Source organism: Phocoena sinus, chromosome 17, assembly GCF_008692025.1.
Source record: "Phocoena sinus isolate mPhoSin1 chromosome 17, mPhoSin1.pri, whole genome shotgun sequence".
Classification (NCBI taxonomy): domain Eukaryota; kingdom Metazoa; phylum Chordata; class Mammalia; order Artiodactyla; family Phocoenidae; genus Phocoena; species Phocoena sinus.
In genome coordinates, this window is record NC_045779.1 from 54,014,232 (window position 1) to 54,039,230 (window position 24,999).

Below are 24,999 nucleotides of genomic sequence, written 5' to 3' on the forward strand. Positions count from 1 at the left end.
AATGGGCAAGGGACTTGAATAGACATTTCTCCAAAGATGACATACAAATGTCCAACAGGGATAGGAAAAGATTCTCAACATCTCTAATCTTCAGGGAAATGCAACTCAAAACCACAACGAGATATCACCTCACACCTAATTAGGATAGCTGTTGTCAAAAAAAAAAAAAGAGGAGTGATGTCAGCAAGATGGCCTAATATGTTTCTCATTCTCATTCACGTTCTTTCCTCAGCAACAAGAATATGGCAATCATTCATGGACAAGAGTGCCTGTGGGACATGTGGGAATACAGGTAGAAGATTAGGAAACCCCAGTGCAGTGCAAGAACAAGGAGAGCCATTTTGAAAAGAGTCATTTGAGTCAGACCCAGGTGGCTAACTCAGAAATAATTCCAAAGCCCTGATAATTTAGCAACACCCCATTTGCTTTTGGTTCTCTCACCAGTACCATGTGCCAAGAGACCCAGGAGGAGTCTCACCTACCCGTTCGTCAGGCAATAGGCTTACAGACCTTGGTCCTGGCTGTGGACCTTAAAGTTCTCCTTGAGCTAGCTCCATCCCCTCTCAAGCCATGGTCTGGGAGCCTCTGAAGAACACTGAATTGCACAATCACCCATGAAGGAGAGACTCTTGTAGAAGTAAAGGAGTCCAGCAGAGAAGTTCCAGCACATCATTAGAGCAAAAATTCAAGATTGGACACATTGCACAGAGTAGGAGGAACAGCTTGACTTTATCTGCTCCACCCTTCCCCCAAGGGAACAGGGTTTGGTGCCAAGAGATCGCTTTTTGACCCATGACTTCTCTTGTGGGAGAAGTAAGAGTCTGTGAGTGCGTGCCTGACTTCCCCAGCTGTGCAGGATGCTACCAAATAGAAAAAAGGCTCATTTTTCTCTCACCTCAACCTGAGTACTGAGTTATGACATGCACTGTGAATAACTGGAAAACAGAAGCCAGGACTCAGAAAGGGACATATCAAGGGGATATGGATCTTATTAAACAATTCAGGGACTCCATCAGGAGGCAAACCCATGAGCCAGTGGGGACACCTTGCCTATGGATCCCTCTAGCTGGACCACGGGCAAGCTTTTGCAGATGGCTAGTGAGCATACACAGAAATCTGGCCTGATTCTGTGGATCTGGAAAAGACTACAGACTTGAGCATTTGTCACTACCCCTGGGAAAGCAAGGGTCTACAGGATTGAGAGAAGTCATACAAGCTTAAGAATTCTGCCACAGAGGGAGCGAGAAGTGGAGCATGCATATCCATAGAAAGTATAAAAAACCTTCAGAATCCCTAGCAGGTCTGAGGAAAGGTACTTACTTCTCTCCTGAAGTCAGTCATGAGAGTAACCAACCCCAAAGACATGGAGATCTGTAACTTACCCAGAAAGGAATTCAAAATTTTTAGGAAGCTGAAGGAGCTACAAGAAAACACAAAAATTAATTGAACAAAACCAGGAAAACAATACATGATCAAAATGAGAAATTTAACAGAGATAGAAATTATAAAAAAGGATCAAACAGAAATTCTTGAGCTGAAAAATACACCTAATGAATAAAAAATGCAAAAGAGAGTTCAAGTAGAAGAATCTGTGAATTAGAAGAGAGGATGCTTGAAATTTATGTAATCAGAGGAGAAAATAAGAAGAAAAATTCAAAGAGTGAAGAAAGCCTAAATGATCTATGAAATATTATCAAAAGAAAAGAATCTCTAAATTACTGGACTACCAGAGGAGAAAAGAGAAAGATAGGAATAGAAAGCTTATTAAAGAAATAGTGGCTGAGAACTTCCTAAATCTGGGGAGAGATCTCAACAGTCATGTTCATGAAAGTCATGGGTCCCCAAACAAACTCAACTTAGAGAGATCTTCTACAATATGAATCACAATAAAACTGTAGAAAATCAGTGACAAATAGAGAATCTTTAAAGTAGTAAGAGAAAAAAAGCTTGTAACTTACAAGGGAACTTGAATAAGGTTTTCAGCAACTCTCTCTGGAGAAACCTTACATGCATGGACAGAGAGGGATGTTATATTCAAAGTGCTGAAAGAATAACACTGCCAAGCAAAAGCATTCTATACAGCAAAGCAGTTCACCAGAGGACTTCAGAGGAAGGCAAGATAAAGATGTTCCCAGACAACCAAAAGCTGAGGGTGTTCATCACTACTAGACATGCCTTACAAAAAAGTACTGAAAGGAGTTCTTCAAGCTGAAATGAAAGGACACTAATTAGTAACATGAAAACATGAAAAGGTACAACACACTGGTAAAGGTAAGTATATATTCAAATTCAGAATACTCTAATACTATGGGGGTGGATTAACCATTTAACACTATTATAAAAGTTAAAGGACAAAAGTTTTAAAAATAACTATAGCTACAATAATTTGTTAATAAATACAAAATATTGAAGAGGTAAACTATGACATCAAAAACATAAAAGGGGGGCTTCCCTGGTGGCACAGTGGGTCTCTGCCTGCCAATGCAGGGTACACGGGTTCAAGCCCTGGTCTGGGAAGATCCCACATGCCGCGGAGCAACTGGGCCCGTGAGCCACAACTACTGAGCCTGCGTGTCTGGAGGCTGTGCTCTGCAACAACAGAGGCCGCGATAGTGAGAGGCCTGCACACCGTGATGAAGAGTGGTCCCCACTTGCCACAACTAGAGAAAGCCCATGCACAGAAACGAAGACCCAACACAGCCATAAATAAATAAATTAATTAATTAATTTAAAAAAAAACATAAAAGGGAAGTAAAAGGGAATATAACAATCATAAATATATGTGAACCGAACATCAGAGCAACCAAATATATTAAGCAAATGTTAACAGTTCTGAATGGAGACATAGACAATAGAATAATAGTAGGGGACTTCAATACCCCGCTTTCAACAACTGATAGATCGTCCAGACATCAAATCATTAAGAAAACACTGAATTTGAACTATACTTTAGACCACACAGACCGAAGAGACAGAGACATATACAAAGCATTCCTTCCAAAGTAGCAGATTGCAAGTTCTTCTCAAGTTCAAACAGAATATTCTACATGACAGATCATACATTATGTCACAAAAACTGTCTTACCAAATTTCAGATTGAAATCATATCAAACATCTCTTTTGACCACAATGACATGAAAATAGAAATCAGTAACAGGAGGAAAACTGGAAAATCCATAACTATTTGAAATTAAACAATATACTCCTGAACAATCAATGAGTCAAAGAAGAAATCAAAATATATCTTGAAAGAAACAAAATCAGAAATGCAATATACCCAAACTTATGGGATGCAGCAAAAGCCATTCTGAGAGGGAATTTTATAGCAATAAATGCCTGCATTAAGAAAAAAGAAAGATCTCAAAAAAAACAAAAAAAGCTAAATTTACAACTCAGTGAACTAGAAAAAGAATACACTAAACCAAAAGTTAGCAAAATGAAGAAAATAACAATTATGAAAGCAGAAATAAAATAGAAGAATATAAAAACAATAGAAAAGACCACAGAAACAAGGAGCTGGTTTTTAAAACATAAACAAAATTTAGAAAACTTTAAATAGATTAAAAAAGAAAGAGAACTCAAATAAAATCAGAAATGAAAGAGAGGGCATTACACTGATACCACAGAAATACAATGGATCATAAGACACTGCTATGAACAATTACACACCAACAAATTAGATAACCTAGAAGAAATGGATAAATTCCAAGAAACATACAGCCTACCAAGACATAATAAAGGCCACATATGAAAAACCCACAGCTAACGTCACACTCAATGATGAAAGGTTAAATGCTTTTCATCTATGATTAAGAACAAGACTAAGGGTGACCACTCTCATGACTCCTATTCAACATAGTACTGGAAGTCCTAGTCAGAGCAATTAGGCAAGAAAAAGAAATGAAAGGCTTCCAAATAGAAAAGTAAAAGTAAAATTGTCTCTTTTGGAAGATGATATGATCTTACATAGAGAAAAATCCTAAACATGCCACCAAAAAATGTTAGAATAAATCAATTTAATAAAAATGCAGCGGAGGGGGACCTTGAAGATGGCGGAAGAGTAAGACACGGAGATCGCCTTCCTCCCCACGGATACACCAGAAATACATCCACACGTGGAACAACTCCTACAGAACTCCTACTGAAGGCTGGCAGAAGACCTCAGACCTCCCAAAAGGCAAGAAACTCCCCACATAACTGGGTAGGGCAAAAGAAAAAACAGAGACAAAAGAATAAGGACGGCACCTGCACCAGTGGGAGGGAGCTGTGAAGGAGGAAAAGTTTCCACACACTAGGAAGCCCCTCCGCGGGCGGAGACTGCGGGAGGCAGAGGGGGGAGTTTCGGGACCGCGGAGTAGTGCACAGCGACGGGTGCGGAGGGCAAAGCGGGGAGATTCCTGCACAGACGATCGGTGCTGACCGGCACTCACCAGCCCGAGTGGCTTGTCTGCTCACCCGCCGGGGCGGGCGGGGCTGCGAGCTGAGGCTCGGGTTTTGGTTTTGGACGGAGCTCAGGGAGAGGACTGGGGTTGGCGGCTTGAACATAGCCTGAAGGGGTTAGTGCACCACGACTAGCCGGGAGGGAGTTCGGGGAAAAGCCTGCACCGGCCGAAGAGGCAAGAGACTTTTTCTTCCCTCTTTGTTTCCTGGTGCGCGAGGAGAGGGGTTTAAGAGCACTGCTTAAAGGAACTCCAGAGACGGGCGCGAGCCGCGGCTAAAAGCGCGAACCCCAGAGACGGGCGCGAGCCGCGGCTGAGGGCGCGAGCCCCCGAGACGGGCGCGAGCCGCGGCTGAAAGCGCAAACCCCAGAGACGGGCGCGAGCCGCGGCTAAAACCGCGGACCCCAGAGACGGGCGGGAGACGCTAAGGCTGCTGCTGCCGCCACCAAGGGGCCTGTGTGCGAGCACAGGTCACTCTCCACACCCCTCTTCCGCGGAGCCTGTGCAGCCCGCCACTGCCAGGTTCCCGGGATCCAGGGACAACTTCCCCGGGACAACGCACGGCGGGCCTCAGGCTGGTGCAACATCACGCCGGCCTCTGCCGCATCGTCATGCTGCCTCTGCCGCCGCAGGCCCGCCCCGCACGCAGAGCCCCTCCTTCCCCCATCCCCCAACCCCCGGCCTGAGTGGCGGCTCCTTTAACCGTGTCCTGTCTGAGCGAAAAAACAGACGCCCTCCAGCGACCTACACGCAGAGGCAGGGCCAAATCCAAAGCTGAGCTCCTGTGAGCTGTGAGAACAAAGAAGAGAAAGGGAAATCTCTCCCAGTAGCCACAGAAGCAGCGGATTAAAGCTCCACAATCCACTTGATATACCCTGCATCTGTGGAATACCTGAATAGACAAGGAATGATCCCAAATTGAAGAGGTGGAATTTAGGAGCGAGATCTATGATTTTTTTCCCTTTTCCTCTTTTTGTGAATGTGTACGTGTATGCTTCTGTGTGAGATCTTGTCTGTATACTCTTGCTTCCACCATTTGTCCTAGGGCTCTATCCGTCCATGACTTTTTTTTAAAAATTCTTTTTCTTAATAATTAAGTTTAATTGTAATAACTTTATTATACTTTACCTTCGTTCTTTCTTTCTTTCCTTCCTTCCTTCCCTCCTTTAGACAACGAATCACCCCAAATTGAGGAGGTGGTCTCAGGGAGCAGGATTTATGATTTTTCCCCCTTTACCTCTTTTTGTGAAGGTGTATGTGTATGCTTCTGTGTAAGATTTTCTCTGTATAGCTTTGCTTCCAACATTTGTCCTAAGGTTCTATCCGTCCCTTTTTTTTTTTCTAAATATTTTTTAATTCAATAACTATATTATACTTTATTTTATTTTTACTGTATCATCTTTCTTTCTGTCTTTTTTCCTTCTTTCCCTCCTTCCTTCCTTCCTCCCTCCCTCCCTCCCTCCCTCCTTTCTTTCCTTCTTTGCTTCTTTCTTCCTTCCTTCCTTTCCTCCTTTCCTTCTTTCTTTACTCATACTTCTACTAATTCTCCCTACTTTTTCTCCCTTTTATTCTGAGCTGTGTGGATGAAAGGCTCTTGGTGCTCCAGCCAGGACTCAGGGCTCTGCCTCTGAGGAAGGAGAGCCAACTTCAGGACACTGGTCAACAAGAGACCTCCCAGCTCCACATAATATTAAACAGCGGAAATCTCCCAGAGACCTCCATCTTAACACCAGCACCCAGCTTCACTCAACGACCAGCAAGCCACAGTGCTGGACAACCTATGCCAAACAACTAGCAAAACAGGAACACAACCCCACCCATTAGCAGAGAGGCTGCCTAAAATCATAATAAGGCCACAGACACCCCAAAACACACCACCAGACGTGAACCTGCCCACTAGAGAGACAAGATCCAGCCTCATCCAGCACAACACAGGCACTAGTCCCCTCCACCAGGAAGCCTACACAACCCACTGAAACAACCTTAGCCACTGGAGACAGACATCAAAAACAACGGGAACTACGAAAGTGCAGCCTGCAAAAAGGAGACCCCAAACACAGTAAGATAAGCAAAATGAGAAGACAGAAAAACACACAGCAGATGAAGGAGCAAGATAAAAACCCACCAGACCTAACAAATGAAGAGGAAATAGGCAATCTACCTGAAAAAGAATTCAGAATAATGATAGTAAGGATGATCCGAAATCTTGGAAGTAGAATGGACAAAATGCAAGAAACAGTTAACAAGGACCTACAAGAACTAAAGATGAAACAAGCAACGATGAACAATGCAATAAATGAAATTAAAATCACTCTAGATAGGATCAATAGCAGAATAACTCAGGCAGAAGAACGGATAAGTGACCTGGAAGATAAAGTAGTGGAAATAACTACTGCAGAGCAGAATAAAGAAAAAAGAATGAAAAGAACTGAGGACAGTCTCAGAGACCTCTGGGACAACATGAAACGCACCAACATTCGAATTATAGGGGTTCCAGAAGAAGAAGAAAGAAAGAAAGGGACTGAGAAAATATTTGAAGAGATTATAGTTGAAAACTTCCCTAATATGGGAAAGGAAATAGTTAATCAAGTCCAGGAAGCACAGAGGGTCCCATACAGGATAAATACAAGGAGAAACACGCCAAGACACATATTAATCAAACTGTCAAAAATTAAATACAAAGAAAGCATATTAAAAGCAGCAAGGGAAAAACAACAAATAACACACAAGGGAATCCCCATAAGGTTAACAGCTGATCTCTCAGCAGAAACCCTACAAGCCAGAAGGGAGTGGCGGGACATACTGAAAGTGATGAAGGAGAATAGCCTGCAACCAAGACTACTCTACCCAGCAAGGAGCTCATTCACATTTGATGGAGAAATTAAAACCTTTACAGACAAGCAAAAGCTGAGAGAGTTCAGCACCACCAAACCAGCTTTACAACAAATGCTAAAGGAACTTCTCTAGACACGAAACACAAGAGAAGGAAATGACCTATAGTAGCGAACCCAAAACAATATATAAAATGGAAATAGGAACATACATATCGATAATTACCTTAAATGTAAATGGACTAAATGCTCCCACCAAAAGACACAGATTGGCTGAATGGATACAAAAACAAGACCCTTATATATGCTGTCTACAAGAGACCCACTTCAGAACTAGAGACACATACAGACTGAAAGTAAGGGGATGGAAAAAGATATTCCATGCAAATGGAAACCAAAAGAAAGCTGGAGTAGCAATTCTCATATCAGACAAAATAGACTTTAAAATAAGGACTATTAAAAGGGACAAAGAAGGACACTACTTAATGATCAAGGGATCGATCCAAGAAGAAGATATAACAATTGTAAATATTTATGCACCCAACATAGGAGCACCTCAATACATAAGGCAAATACTAACAACCATAAAAGGGGAGATCAACAGTAACACATTCATAGTAGGGGACTTTAACACCCCACTTTCACCCATGGACAGATCATCCAAAATGAGAATAAATAAGGAAACACAAGCTTTAAATGATACATTAAACAAGATGGACTTAATTGATATTTATAGGACACTCCATCCAAAAACAACAGAATACACATTTTTCTCAAGTGCTCATGGAACATTCTCCAGGATAGATCATATCTTGGGTCACAAATCAAGCCTTGGTAAATTTAAGAAAACTGAAATTGTATCAAGTATCTTTTCCGACCACAACGCCATGAGACTAGATATCAATTACAGGAAAAGATCTGTAAAAAATACAAACACATGGAGGCTAAACAATACACTACTTAATAATGAAGTGATCACTGAAGAAATCAAAGAGGAAATAAAAAAATACCTAGAAACAAATGACAATGGAGACACAACGACCCAAAACCTATGGGATGCAGCAAAAGCAGTTCTAAGGGGGAAGTTTATAGCAATACAAGCCCACCTTAAGAAGCAGGAAACATCTCGAATAAACAGCCTAACCTTGCACCTCAAGCAATTAGAGAAAGAAGAACAAAAAAACCCCAAAGCTAGCAGAAGGAAAGAAATCATAAAAATCAGATCAGAAATAAATGAAAAAGAAATGAAGGAAACAATAGCAAAGATCAATAAAACTAAAAGCTGGTTCTTTGAGAAGATAAACAAAATAGATAAACCACTAGCCAGACTCATCAAGAAAAAAAGGGAGAAGACTCAAATCAATAGAATTAGAAATGAAAAAGGAGAAGTAACAACTGACACTGCAGAAATAAAAAAAATCATGAGAGATTACTACAAGCAACTCTATGCCAATAAAATGGACAATCTGGAAGAAATGGACAAATTCTTAGAAATGCACAACCTGCCAAGACTGAATCAGGAAGAAATAGAAAATATGAACAGACCAATCACAAGCACTGAAATTGAAACTGTGATTAAAAACCTTCCAACAAACAAAAGCCCAGGACCAGATGGCTTCACAGGTGAATTCTATCAAACGTTTAGAGAAGAGCTAACACCTATCCTTCTCAAACTCTTCCAAAATATAGCAGAGGGAGGAACACTCCCAAATTCCTTCTACGAAGCCACCATCACCTTGATACCAAAACCAGACAAGGATGTCACAAAGAAAGAAAACTACAGGCCAATATCACTGATGAACATAGATGCAAAAATCCTCAACAAAATACTAGCAAACAGAATCCAACAGCACATTAAAAGGATCATACACCATGATCAAGTGGGGTTTATTCCAGGAATGCAAGGATTCTTCAATATACGCAAATCTATCAATGTGATAAACCATATTAACAAATTGAAGGAGAAAAACCATATGATCATCTCAATAGATGCAGAGAAAGCTTTCGACAAAATTCAACACCCATTTATGATAAAAACCCTCCAGAAAGTAGGCATAGAGGGAACTTTCCTAAACATAATAAAAGCCATATATGACAAGCCCACAGCAAACATCATCCTCAATGGTGAAAAACTGAAAGCATTTCCACTAAGATCAGGAACAAGACAAGGTTGCCCCCTCTCACCACTCTTATTCAACATAGTTTTGGAAGTTTTAGCCACAGCAATCAGAGAAGAAAAGGAAATAAAAGGAATCCAAATCGGAAAAGAAGAAGTAAAGCTGTCACTGTTTGCAGATGACATGATACTATACATAGAGAATCCTAAAGATGCTACCAGAAAACTACTAGAGCTAATCAATGAATTTGGTAAAGTAGCAGGATACAAAATTAATGCACAGAAATCTCTGGCATTCCTATATACTAATGATGAAAAATCTGAAAGTGAAATCAAGAAAACACTCCCATTTACCATTGCAACAAAAAAAATAAAATATCTAGGAATAAACCTACCTAAGGAAACGAAAGACCTGTATGCAGAAAATTATAAGACACTGATGAAAGAAATTAAAGATGATACAAATAGATCGAGAGATATACCATGTTCTTGGATGGGAAGAATCAACATTGTGAAAATGACTCTACTACCCAAAGCAATCTACAGATTCAATACAATCCCTATCAAACTACCACTGGCATTTTTCACAGAACTAGAACAAAAAATTTCGCAATTTGTATGGAAACACAAAAGACCCCGAATAGCCAAAGCAATCTTGAGAACGAAAAAAGGAGCTGGAGGAATAAGGCTCCCTGACTTTAGACTATATTACAAAGCAACAGTAATCAAGACAGTATGGTACTGGCACAAAAACAGAAACATAGATCAGTGGAACAGGATAGAAAGCCCAGAGATAAACCCACGCACATATGGACACCTTATCTTTGATAAAGGAGGCAGGAATGTACAGTGGAGAAAGGACAGCCTCTTCAATAAATGGTGCTGGGAAAACTGGACAGGTACATGTAAAAGTATGAGATTAGATCACTCCCTAACACCATACACAAAAATAAGCTCAAAATGGATTAAAGACCTAAATGTAAGGCCAGAAACTATCAAACTCTTAGAAGAAAACATAGGAAGAACACTCTATGACATAAATCACAGCAAGATCCTTTCTGACCCACCTCCTAGAGTAATGGAAATAAAAACAAAAATAAACAAATGGGACCTAATGAAACTTCAAAGCTTTTGCACAGCAAAGGAAACCATAACCAAGACCAAAAGACAACCCTCAGAATGGGAGAAAACATTTGCAAATGAAGCAACTGACAAAGGATTAATCTCCAAAATTTACAAGCAGCTCATGCAGCTCAATAACAAAAAAACAAACAACCCCATCCAAAAATGGGCAGAAGACCTAAATAGACATTTCTCCAAAGAAGATATACAGAATATCAACAAACACATGAAAGAATGCTCAACATCATTAATCATTAGAGAAATGCAAATCAAAACTACAATGAGATATCATCTCACACCAGTCAGAATGGCCATCATCAAAAAATCTAGAAACAATAAATGCTGGAGAGGGTGTGGAGAAAAGGGGACACTCTTGCACTGCTGGTGGGAATGTGAATTGGTTCAGCCACTGTGGAGAACAGTATGGAGGTTCCTTAAAAAACTACAAATAGAATTACCATATGACCCAGCAATCCCACTACTTGGCATATACCCTGAGAAAACCAAAATTCAAAAAGAGTCATGTACCAAAATGTTCATTGCAGCTCTATTTACAATAGCCAGGACATGGAAACAACCTAAGCGCCCATCATCGGATGAATGGATAAAGAAGATGTGGCACATATACACAATGGAATATTACTCAGCCTTAAAAAGAAATGAAATTGAGCTATTTGTAATGAGATGGATAGACCTAGAGTCTGTCATACAGAGTGAAGTAAGTCAGAAAGAAAAAGACAAATACCGTATGCTAACACATATATATGGAATTTAAGGGAAAAAAATGTCATGAAGAACCTAGGGGTAAGATAGGAATAAAGACGCAGACCTACTGGAGAACGGACTTGAGGATATGGGGAGGGGGAAGGGTGAGATTTGACAGGGCGAGAGAGAGTCATGGACATATACACACTAACAAAAGTAGTAAGGTAGATAGCTGGGGGGAAGCAGCCGCAAGGCACAGGGATATTAGCTCGGTGCTTTGTGACAGCCTGGAAGTGTGGGATGGGGAGAGTGGGAGGGAGGGAGACGCAAGAGGGAAGACATATGGGAACATATGTATATGTATAGCTGATTCACTTTGTTATAAAGCAGAAACTAACACACCATTGTAAAGCAATTATACCCCAATAAAGATGTTTAAAAAAAAAAAAAATGCAGCATATGAAATCAACATAAAGAAATCAGTTGTGATACTATGCAATAACCACAAAATATCTAAAAAAGAAAGAAAGAAAACAATCCCATTTATAATAGCATTGGAAAAAAAATAGTAAAATAGGAACAAATTCCACCAAGGTGGTAAAACATCTGTACAATAAAACTCATAAGACATTGATGAAAAAAATCTGTAGAATACACAAATAAATGTGAAAATATTCCATATTTATTATTAATAGGAAGAACTAATATTGTCAAACTGTCCATACTACCCAAAGCCACCTATAGATGTGGAAATGAATATTGGTACAGCCGCTATGGACAACAGTATGGAGGTTCTTCAAAAAATTAAAAATAGAACTATCATATATCCAGCAATCCCACTTCTTAGTATATATTCAAAGGAAATGAAATCAGGATCTCAAAGAGATACCTACACTACATGTTCACTGCAGCATTATTTGTAATAGCCAAGATATGAAAACAACCTAAGTGTCTTTCTACAGATGAGTAAAAAAAAGATGTGGGACATATATACAATGAAATATTATCCAGCCATGTAAAAGAAGGAAATCCTGCCATCTGCAATAACAAAAAATGACCTCCAGGTTATTATGCTAAGTGAAATAACTCAGAGAAAACAAATACCATATGATCTCAGTTACACGTAGAATCTAAAAAAGACAAACTCTTAGAAACTATGAGTAGAATGGTGGTTGCCAGTGGCTGGGATTGGGAGAAATGGGGAGATGTGAATCAAATGGTACAAACTTCCAGTTATAAGATGAATAGTTCTGAGGATCCAGTGTACAACATGGTGACTATAGTTAATGATATTGAATCATTCAAAGTTACTAGGAGACTAGATCTTAAATGTTCTCATCACAGAAAACAAAAGTGATTATGTGAAGTAATGGAAGTATTAACTATCCCTATTGTGGTAATCATTTTGCAATAGATACATGTATCAAATCAACACATCATATATTTTATTTATTTATTTAGTTAGTTAGTTGAAGTATAGTTGATTTACAGTGTTGTATAACATTGGGGTACATGCATCTTTTTGAATTTTAGTTTTCTTTGGATATATGAGGAGTTGGACTGCTAGATCATATGGCAACTCTATTTTTAGTTTTTAGAGAAGCCTCCATACTGTTTTCCATAGTGGCTGCACCAATTTACATTCTGAACAATTCACATTGTATATTTTAAACTTACACAATGTTATATGTTAGTTAAATCTCAGCAAGCTGGAAAACTAAAACATTTGCATCATGTTCACAAAAGAGGCTGGTTTATAGTTTTATACTGAGACAAGTATTGGAACCTATGGTATACGCCACAAAAAGTAGATGGAATAATTTAAATGGCACTGTGATTACCTGGTTTTTAAAGATCTTGTAATATTTCTGGGTGAAGTCTTTTGGACCAGGTATGTTTTTTTGTATTTTAATAACTATTGTCTATATTGGTCCTATGATAATTGGTCTATTTAGAATATCCGTCTTTACTAGTGTCAATTTTGGTAAATTTCATAATGCATTTTTGTTTATTTCTTCTTATAGTTCATGCTGATTTACTTTAAGAATTGTTGTTGTTATGTCATTTGGTGCAAAAATACTCAAAACTGGAGTTTTTGCTATGATTTGTACTCTTCATGATAACTATAAAATGCTCTTATTTATCTTAAAAAAAAAAGGTAAGTGTTGGTGAGAATACGAAGAAATTGGAACCTTTATACAATGTTGGTTGGAAGGTAAAATGGTATAGACACTGTGGAAAACACTGTAGAGGTTCCTCAAAAAAATTAAAAGTAGATCTACCTTATGATCTAGCAATCCCATTTCTGGGTATATTTCCAAAAGAAATCAGAATCTCAATATCTGCACTCCCATGTTCACTGCAGCATTATTCGCAATAGCTAAGATATGGAAACAACCTAAATGTCCATCAAGGGAGGAATGGATAAAGAAAATACATTATATACATACAATGGAATATTATTCAGTCTTAAAAAGGAGAAAAAAATTCTGTTGTATGTGACAACATTGGTGCACTTGATGGACATTATGCTCAGTGAAATAAGCCAGACACAGAAGGACAAATACTACATGATATCACTTATATGAAGTATAGAATAGTCAAACTCATAGAAATATAAAGTAGAATGTTGGTTTCCAGAGGCTGAGAGGAGGGAGAAATGCGGAGTTGCTGTTCAACGGGTATAAAGTTTCAGTTATGCAAGACGGATAAGCTCTAGAGATCTGCTGTACAACACTGCACCTATAGTTAACACTACTGTATTGTGCACTTAAAACTTTTGTTAAGAGGGTAAATCTTAAGTGTACTGACACTTAAAAAAAAAGAAAATGTAAATTCTGATGAAAATAATCAGAACTTTATACATATAATTTTATAGTTGAAGAAACACTTCAAAATCTTAAGAAAGTAAGCCCAAATGTTCTCTTTTGACAAAGTCCATTAACTTTCTATATTCTGAAAAGTAATATTTAAATTAATATAAAGTTGTTCTTAATTTTCCTGAATAGCACATGATATATTTACCTGTGTATTCAAGGTGAAATCCAGCAGCAGAAACACTGATGTCTGATTGAAAATTTAGATATAGATTATTAGATGTACTATTCAAAAGAGGGGGAATTGTTGTTCCTGAAATGATAATTGAAAAAGTAGTTCAGTGATCACATAATAAGTATTATTAATAAAACTAAGTTAACTATTAATTAGCCAATAAATTATCACTGACATTATATATTAGTAAAGTGTTTTACAAAATTTTTAGGTAAAAATATTTCTCACATATTTGTCTTTCATATTACTGTTCTTGACTATCTCCAAGGAGACAGACCTTCGAGAGCACGTTAGATTGCTCCCTAAAAATAGGTAGGAGCAAAAAAAGAAAGCTGGTGAAAATCAAAGCAGTAAATTTTACTAGTCACCTAAAATAAATATTTTGAATTTCATGTGGATTTCAATAGTTCATGTACAAGCTAATAATAAACTTAGTTTTAAAGTCTGCTTGCGATTTTTATGGTATAATAACAAAATTTTATATGGGCTTAAAGATATATTCATTTATTGGCCTTTATTATGATATTTAAATATATACATTTATGTTCTATACCAGGTCAAGTACCTTGATGTTTCTTACACCCTGACAGCAAAGCTGGTAGTTAGCATTCAAAAAGATGCCAATTATGAACTAGTGTCAGCCTTGTCTCTTAGCAAATGCTTTATAATCGTGTTCTTCTGAACTTCGACAGGAAATCAACTTTAATTATTCAATTACTGAGTTGAAAATATAACATATCTGCTTGAACCAATTACTTCTTGACTATTTGACATTGAGTAATAGTTCAAGATCCTTAATTTTACAATTCAAGCAGTTTCAAAAGACAACAATAAAAATAACTGTCAACAGTCTCAAGATAAAGTTCAACAAACATCTGAGTTGATAGTGTTGCAAACATTTTTTTTTGTAATTTTCTAGCTACTTCACACTTTACACAACTCTATGAACCTTAACCACTGAGCCTTCTATAAGAGAAACCAGGACAAACTCATTAAAGAACACACGATTGCTTTTTTTTCCCCCCCGAACTTGCTCTGTCTACAGTGTCCTAACTGAATCACTGAAGACAGAGGTAAACAGAAACTCAAAGGTCACTCAGACTGCCTTTGGTCTCTGAGGATCTGAGTGATTAAGAGCTCTGACTCTGGAGTCACACCAGCTGGGTCCCAGTCTCATTCTAACATTAGCTGTACGACCTCAGGCAACTTAATTTCTCTTAGTGTCAATCACCTACCAGGACTGCTAAAAAGATCAAATGAGGAAATGTATGACAAGCTTCATGCAGAGCTAGCACTTGGTAATCAACAGCTGTTATTATTTATCATTTTCATCATCTTCATTATTGTAATTATTATTCAGAAAGTATTACACCTAGTCTATTATAGACAAATGCATACTCAAAAATTTATACAATTTTTCCAAGAAAAATTTCTCTCTCAATCTATATCTAAAATATTTTTAATCTATTAAAACCTTAATACCATTCAAAATTCTTTCAGTATATCTGAAATATGTAAGTTTATAGTTTAGCTATGTTTATATTTCTAGAGTTAAACACTATAATCAAAATTAAAGTAAAAGGTACAGTTAAAATTAAAACTTCATTTTATCCTAAATATGCTATAAGAAGCTGTTAGATAAATGCATAAACTACCTTTAAAAACCGTAACAAGTTTTAAAACCTTCTGGTCTTGGAACATATGTATATAGTATGAATTTTATATAATTTAATTCATTTCACAGAATTGATTTTGTATTTTCTTTATTCTCACTCAACAGTACCTGGTAGCATTTACCATGTTGTTACACAGTCTCTATAATTGTTCTAATGGCTGCATAACATTCTATTAAGTGAATATACCATAATTACCAAGCACTGTCTAATTTTTAACTATTACTACTCATCCTTTTTTTTAAGGGAGAGGGGCATACATACTATTCCTGAACCATAGCTCAGCTAAAAATAATACTAGTAACACAAAAACATCAATAAATAATTACACAAATATAGTAACACTACAGTAAGGTCTTAAACATCAATTTCATTACCTTTAAAGCCTTTCAAACTTCTAACCTTGTAATTTAGTTCACTGCATATAGTTTGTAAAAAGCAAAATTAAAACCACCAAGTCAGAGTTCTAGGGAGCTCTTCAAAGAGAGAGAAAGATCTTACATTCCTAATTATAATGCATTTTAATTAAGCTCAGCTCTCTCATTTACCTGAATAACTTCCAAGTCTTGGAGCATTGTTGTCTCCCCCATCATAAAAGTCCAGAGAATCCCAATTATGTTCTGTAGCAAAGCTGACAACTTGCACCTATGAAATAATAATTACTGGTAAGAACACATACTTCTAATGAGACACATATACTATAGTCTACTTATCTCCTCTGCAAGAGAGAGCTTAAAGCCTGGACCATATCATTGTGGGCCTTCATGGAATGACTTTAACAGAACTGACCTTTGCCTTTATGGCACTGGCCTACATGCACTAACTTTTATAATAAAAGCCTCTGAGGCATCTAGGAGTGTTCACTATGGGTATAACATTGAAAATGTCTGTCACTATCTCAGCTTTGGATTAATCTAATGTCTTAGTGCCTGGAATCTGAATCAAGGCATGTTCCAAAACAGTTGTTTAACTTTTTTGTTTTGGAATTTTGATTCTTGTCAGTGACTGAGTTTTCTCATTTGTTTTACGTATTAGGAAATAACCAGATTTGTGGTCCACATTGAGGACCACATAAGCATATAAGACCCTACAATATATACATTTTTTGAACTAGGTTTATCCTGGATACATTTTATTATGTTTTACTTTGCATAACCTTTGCTAAATTTCCTGTCTTTATTTTATTTTTTAAAATTAACATAATAATCCACTATGCACATATTTAATAAATTTCAATATGGATAACCAAAAATAATACTTTATAACTGATTTGGGTATGTCTTTTAAAGATTGTTTTTATAAATAGCTATATTTCTATAAATGGCATCATAATAACTAAATCACTGTGAAGGTCCATTAAGTTGATAAGGAAAATGCTGGAGTATAATCCTCTCATGTCTATTAAATTTTATTTAAAGAAAGAGGCATGTGTTCCTTTGTTGCACTTCACTTGGCACAGCTTGAGCTTTTGCAAGAACCCAGAAAACCCTCACAACTGTGGATGTTATCTATTGTTCTTTATTACATATTTTATAGTTTAGGAGGAGGTAAAGGAAGAGCCTTACTAAATTTATTTATATTTAGCTGAAGTCTGTTATAGATGTAAGCATCACACTCATTCACTAAGTACTTCTAACAGTTGCATTCATTAAAAATTTCTTATCCACAAAATAGGCCTTCATCATTCTTCCATTCAAATGAATGCTGGAGCCTCTCTTCCAGGGATGAGTGCCACATGGCAACAGATACCCTGCCTGTGTGACAGGCATTAGGCCCAATGGCAATGTTCCAGGACAGAAAGAAGACTGGAATTAAAGCTGTATGATTGTAATATAACCCCCGACTCCTTAAACAATGGTCAATTCTCTCTTCATATCTGAATTTTCCTTTCCTTCAATTCAGGAAAAGAGAAAGTCACATTTGGCTTAAAAAAGAAAAAAGAAAGAGAAAATAAAAGTAAGGATTCTTGCAAGAGTTGACAATTGAGATAAGCAAAATGTATCGAGCGGTTTTCCACTGAAAGAAACTGAGTTAGTAAAAACGTAGAGGAGACAAGCCATGAGGGAGATTTAGTGACCCATCAGTAGTCCAATTTTGCCACAGTGGAGGGTATTCACACAAGAGAAAATAGGCATGCAAAGTTAGAAAAAGTAGAGAAAAGTTAGAAAGAGTAAAGGTTCTGGATAAATACAAGAAATATTAGCGTTAGAATATTAGCCGGGCTATACAACTTCCTGGCTCTGTCTACTCACTGGCATGTAACCTGAAAAGAATTGTTATTCTCTCTGTGCCATAGATTTCTTACATAAATCACTGTAATAAAGGCATATAATTCATAGGTTTGCTGTAAAAATGAAAGGATTTTACCTTAGAATAGTACCTAGTGCGTACTGAGGATTTAATGTGTCTTAGCTAAGGAAGAGAATGAGAGAGAGGGCTATAAAGACTGAATACCAGCATAATAATTGTGCAATTGAGGAGTATTTCATTGAAGGTTTTAGAAGGTGGATTGAAGGCGCATAATCAGGACTGTGCTTTAAGTAGGTACTACTGAATTGAGTGAAGAAAATAAAAGTGAAAAGACAACTTTAATGTTTATTGCAGTAGTCCACATGAGAAGCAATGAAAGACTAAATAAAGTAGGTTAGTAGGCAGGAATGGTAGAAAGGGGGACCCGAAAGTCACATCACATGTGTTGCTATAGGGGAAATTACTGGATCTTGTGTGATATGAATGGGACATGGAAGTGACAGGAAAGATTTTAAAATATTTTTTTTTCCTGAGTTATTGAGATCAGAGGGATGGCATAAACAAAAATGTAGACATCCTCAGGAAAACCTATTACCTTGGAGAGAGGAAGAAAATCTGTTTAATTCTGGACATATATATATATATATATGAATATGGCTCCCAAAGATATCAGATCCTGACCTCTTGAGCCTGTAAATATTGCCTTGTACGGAAAAGGGTCTTTCAGATGTGAATAAACTAAATATCTTGAGATAGGGAGACTATCCTAGATGATTTAAATGAGCTTTACATGCAATCACACGTGTTCTTATCAGATGTCAGAAAATATTTGACACAGACAGAAGAGAATGCAGTGTGATCACAGAAGCAGAAATTAGAGTGATGTGGTCAGAAGCCAAGGAATGCTGGCAGCTACCAGAAGCTGGAAGAGGCCAGGAGAGGAATCTTCCCTAGAGCCTGAGCAGAGGGGAGAGTGAACGGTGGTGGGAGAGCAGCCCTGTCAGCACCTCAGTCTCAGGGCAGTAAAACTGATTTGGGACTTTCGGCCTCCAGTACCATGAGAGAATAAATTTCTGTTACTTTAAGCTGTTGAGTTTAGGATTTGTTACAGAAGTCACAGAAAACTAATGCAATTTGCCACTAGGATTCTTGGCAAATTGTGAATGTAGTTTGGCATATTAAACACACAGAGGGTATAGGAGACTCAAGTAAATAGCTGAGGACCCACAATGACAGAAAACCAAATGAGAGTCAAGTAAAAGACCTTAAGTCTTTTACTTAAAGGAGCAGCTACAGATTCAGTATTCAGAAGAACTTTAAATTAGATGGAGTTGTCCATTATGACAACAGGATAGCTTTATGAGGTAATGAATTTCCAATAACTAAAACCTGGTATCCCTCATAGAAACATGCAAATTGTATTTTACTTTGTTTGGATGATTATATTGACTCATTATCATCTCACTCTACAAATTGACACAATTAAGTAAATAACATTTTTTAAACTGATTCATCACATAAAAATTGTTCTTTGCTTGATAACTCTGTTACTGTTAAATGTAGCTCCTTTGGAATTCTCCCTCCAATGTACCTTGCTAAAATAAACAGGCAAACAAATGAATACACTCCTCTCCACACGCTTTTCATGTAACAGTAATACAACAAGTTATTTTATTTGTTGAGATTATTTCCTCAAAATGCTCAATCATCCTATCTTATTTGTAACTTTTTCAGCATTCCAAATGTTTTTTCTGTTCTTTCCACCAGTGGTTATCCCATTTCATTTCATATATGATTTATTGAATATTCATATAATTCTTTATTCACACACATGTTTAGCCCAACAGAATAAAATAAATTAAACACTGCTTTAAATCTGGTGTACTAGCCAGGTCGTTTTTAGGCTAAGTTAGTGAAATTTTAAATGTATCATATACTGCGTGTGTGTGTGTGTGTTATAATTTTCTATGATTTAGTGACATGTCTAAAATTAGCAAACACGTAAGAGGTTAATTAGAAAAAAGCTCTTGGTAGTTATATAGAGTATTTAAATTAAAAGTCCAATATGCTTCACACTCTGTAAGTTTGATAAATGCTCTGCTAAACTCAAATTTTGTTTTCAAAAGTACAATCATTAAACACAATGCTTCCTCAGTGAAAGATTTTTTTTTTAACATCTTTATTGGAGTATAATTGCTTTACAATGGTGTGATAGTTTCTGCTTTATAACAAAGTGAATCAGATATATATATATATATATATATATATATATATATATATATACATATATCCCCATACTTACTCCCTCTTCCATCTCCCTCCCACCCTTCCTATCCCACCCCTCTAGGTGGTCACAAAGCACCGAGCTGATCACCCTGTGCTAGGTGGCTGCTTCCCACTAGCTATCTATTTTACATTTGGTAGTATATATAAGTCCATGCCACTCTTTCTCAGTGAAAGATTTTATAGTGTCATTGATACAAGTGTCCAGTTTTGAACAGTGTTTGGCTAGGGCAGTGATATATCACATAACATTATCTGCAGATGTCATATTAGTCCACCATGCTATGTTAACTCCTTAAAGTGGCTTAAAACTCCACGCCTTTTGCAGGTATTCATTGGTTCATTCTAAAATATTTACTGAGCACAGACTGCAACGTACTGTGTTAGCTGCCAGAACAGACTTGGTTACTGCCCTCATGAGTTTATAGATAATTAAGTAAAAGCAGTAACGTGACGAGTGTTACAGTAAGGAAATTATAGGGATCTGTGAGAACATATAGCAAGAGGACTTAATGTGGTTTCAAGTTCATGGAAGTTCTTCCACAGGAACTGTTTTAACCTTGAGACAGAAATAAAGTAAGAATAAACCAAATAAAGAGAGATGATGGAGAGTGCTGCCAGCAGAGGGAAGAATATTCACAAAGGCCCAGAGGCAAGAGAGAGAGAGCCAGTTTTCTATAAAGAACTAAATCAGAGGCAAGAAATGAGGATAAAGCACAAAGGTGTAATCAGCTGTGTCGAGGAGTTAAGGATAGCGAGGACAACTGAGGTACTGTAAAGCAGGATAGTTATAGCATTAGATTTTTATTTTTAGAAAATTACTCTCTTTGCCCTGTGAGGAATAGATTGGAGGAGAATATGAACCCAGGACAGGGATGATGGCCACCTAATCTTGAGTGGTAGAAGTGTGGATAGAGAAAACAGTTACTTGAGAGGTTTGTGAAAGACAGACCTGACATAGTTCTTTGTGCAGCTGGAGACATAAAAAAATCATCAAGGTTGTTGGCTTGTGCAACTGAATGGTTAAGCGGTTCATTCTGAGACAGACCACAATGAGGAAGATCCACAACTTTGAGAAAAAACTCATGAAGACAGTTTTGAACAGGTTGAATTAGAGATGTTAGAAGTTTAGCTCAAAATGTTCAGTGTGCAGTTGGATTAATGGCATGCAGCTTAGGTGAAAGGTGTGGGTTAGATATTTAGGTTTAGAAATCATCATTTATTCAAACTACTAGAGCTGATCAATGAATTTGGTAAAGTTTCAGGATACAAAATTAATGCACAGAAATCTCTTGCATTCCCATATACTAATGATGAAAAATCTGAAAGAGAAATTAAGAAAACACTCCCATTTACCACTGAAACAAAAAGAAAAAAATACCTAGGAATAAACCTACCAAGGGAGACAAAAGACCTGTATGCAGAAAACTATAAGACACTGATGAAACAAATTAAACATGATACAAACAGCTGGAGAGATATACCATGTTCTTGGATTGGAAGAATCAATATTGTGAAAATGACTATACTACCCAAAGCAATCTACAGATTCAATGCAATCCCTCTCAGACTACTAATGGCATTTTTTACAGAACTAGAACAAAAAATCTTAAAATTTGTATGGAGATACAAAAGACCCCCAATAGCTAAAGCAGTTTTGAGGGATAAAAATGGAGCTGGAGGAATCAGACTCCCTGACTTCAGACTATATTACAAAGCTACAGTAATCAAGACAGTATGGTACTGGCACAAAAACAGAAATATAGATCAATGGAACAGGATAGAAAGCCCAGAGATAAACCCACACACCTATGGTCAATTAATCTATGACAAAAGAGGCAAGGATATACAATGGAGAAAAGACAGTCTCTTTAATAAGTGGTGCTGGGAAAACTGGACAGCTACATGTAAAAGAATGAAGTTAGAACACTCCCTAACACCATACACAAAGATAAACTCAAAATGGATTAGAGACCTAAATGTAAGACTGGACAGTATAAAACTCTTAGAAGAATACATAGGAAGAACACTCTTTGGTATAAGTCCCAGCAAGATCTTTTCTGATCCACCTCCTAGAGTAATGGGAATAAAAACAAAAAGAAAAGAAACAAATGGGACCTAAGGAAACTTAAAAGCTTTTGCAAAGCAAAGTAAACTACAAACAAGATGAAAAGACAACCCTCAGAATGGGAGAAAGTATTTTCAAACAAATCAACAGACAAAGGATTAATCTCCAAAATATATAAACAGCTCATGCAGCTCAATAGTAAAAAAACAAACAACCCAATAAAAAAATGGGCAGAAGGGCTTCCCTGGTGGCGCAGTGGTTGAGAGTCCGCCAGAAGCAGGGGACATGGGTTTGTGCCCCAGTCCGGGATGATCCCACGTGCTGCGGAGCGGCTGGGCCCATGAGCCATGGCCGCTGAGCCTGTGTGTCCGGAGCCTGTGCTCCACAACGGGAGAGGCCACAACAGTGAGAGGTCCGCATACCACAAAAAAAAAAAAAAAAAAAGAATGGGCAGAAGACCTAAATAGACATTTCTCCAAAGAAGACATACAGATTGCCAAGAGGCACATGAAAAGCTGCTCAACATCACTAATTATTAGAGAAATGCAAATGAAAAATACAATGAGGTATCACTTCACACCAGTTAGAAAGAGCATCATCAGAAAATCTACAAACAACAAATGCTGGAGACAGTGTGGAAAAAAGGGAACCCTCTTGCATTGTTGGTGGGAATGTAAATTGATACAGTCACTATTGAGAACAGTATAGAGGTTCCTTCAAAAACTAAAAATAGAATTACCATATGACCCAGCAATCCCACTACTGGGCATATACCCTGAGAAAACCGTAATTCAAAAAGACACATGCACCCCAATGTTCATTGTAGCACTATTTACAATATGCAGGTCATGGAAGCAACCTAAATGCCCATCGACAGATGAATGGATAAAGAAGATGTGGTACATATATACAATGGAATATTACTCAGCCATAAAAAGGAATGAAATTGGGTTATTTGTAGAAATGTGGGTGGATCTAGAGACTGTCATACAGAGTGAAGTAAGTCAGAAAGAGAAAAACAAATATCATATATTAATGCATATATGTGGAACCTAGAGAAACGGTACAGATGAACTGGTTTGCAGGGCAGAAGTAGACACAGATGTAGAGAACAAATATATGGACACCCAGGGGGGAAAGTGGCGGGGGCGGGTGGTGGCATGATGAATTGGGCCATTGGGATTGACATGTATAAACTGATGTGGATAAAATTGATGACTAATAAGAAACTGCTGTATAAAAAAATAAATAAAATAAAATTCAAAAAGTCAAAATAATAAAAAAAAGAAATCATCATTTATTCAATCCTTCATTTAAAAACGATGTTTTCTGTTTATCTACTGTGATTCAGGTCCTGGACATCATCAGCACATAATGGTATTTGAAGCTGTGAAAATAGACAAGGTGGCAGAGAGAATGGTATAATGTGAGATGGACAAAGGCCACAGAATCTCACAAACACCATATCTGATGAAGTGAAGAAGAGGAGATCATGTTCCTAGATGTAGAAGCAGAAGCCATACATGTAGAAAAGAAAATAAAACAAAATCCGAGAGTATTGGGTAGAATGGAGGGAAAAGTTGTTTTAAGAGTGAGGGGAGAGGGCTTCCCTGTGGTTGAGAGTCTGCCTGCCAATGCAGGTGACACGGGTTCGTGCCCCGGTCCGGGAAGATCCCAAATGCCGCGGAGCAGCTGGGCCTGTGAGCCATGGCCGCTGAGCCTGCGCTTCCGGAGCCTGTGCTCCGCAATGGGAGAGGCCACAACAGTGAGAGGTCCGCGTACCGCAAAAAAAAAAAAAAAAAAAAAAAAAGAGTGAGGGGAGAATGGGTAGCATAGAATGTTGCTAACAAAATAGGAAGGATGAGCAATTCAATGGATTTAATGGCATGGGTCCTCAGTGATCACTATAAGAATGACTCAAATAGAGCGTTGGATGCTGAAGCCACATCGCAGGGCGTCAGAAATAGAGGATGAGAACTAGAGGGGAAATGTCAAGGGTATTATTATTTTAAGATGAGATAGAAATGGTCAAGCTGATGTCACTATATAGATGCTCTAGGGTAATCTTCATAAATGTATAGGCAGATGATATAGTAAATGTTCTAGGAAAGTTTTAAAGGCATCACCTCATTTCAGATTGTCTGGACAATCCTAAAATCTTTATTAAATCTACCAATAATAGGATAGGGTTGATTGGTTATCTTCGAATTTTACAAGTTGACCATAAAATAATAGTACAACTAGCCAGAATATAAGCAGTTTTTGGATTGTTAATGTTTTTAAAACACTGAAAAAGTACATTTCAAGTTTTTTCATTGATTTATTGGCCTATTTTATACCTGACACCTGTTAAGTAAGTTTTTTGAATTTTCTGAAAAGTTATAAATTCAAAAAGTTTATTATTTTTACTGAAAATTATACTTCTATCTTATTTCAGGTTTAATGAATGATGCCTTGGCTA

General features: G+C 37.4%; 1 protein-coding gene across 3 annotated transcripts in view; it reads right to left on the reverse strand.

Moving 5' to 3' along the window:
- CSMD3 (CUB and Sushi multiple domains 3) overlaps positions 1 to 24,999 on the reverse strand; it is a 1,083,470-nt gene that overhangs the window by 147,975 nt on the left and 910,496 nt on the right. For all 3 annotated transcript variants that reach the window (XM_032609830.1, XM_032609829.1, XM_032609828.1), the window contains 2 exons: positions 16,486 to 16,582; positions 14,238 to 14,342 (listed from right to left, as the gene is read on the reverse strand). In XM_032609830.1, the coding sequence (XP_032465721.1) occupies positions 14,238 to 14,342; positions 16,486 to 16,582 (202 nt within the window). The remainder of the gene's footprint in view (positions 1 to 14,237; positions 14,343 to 16,485; positions 16,583 to 24,999) is intronic.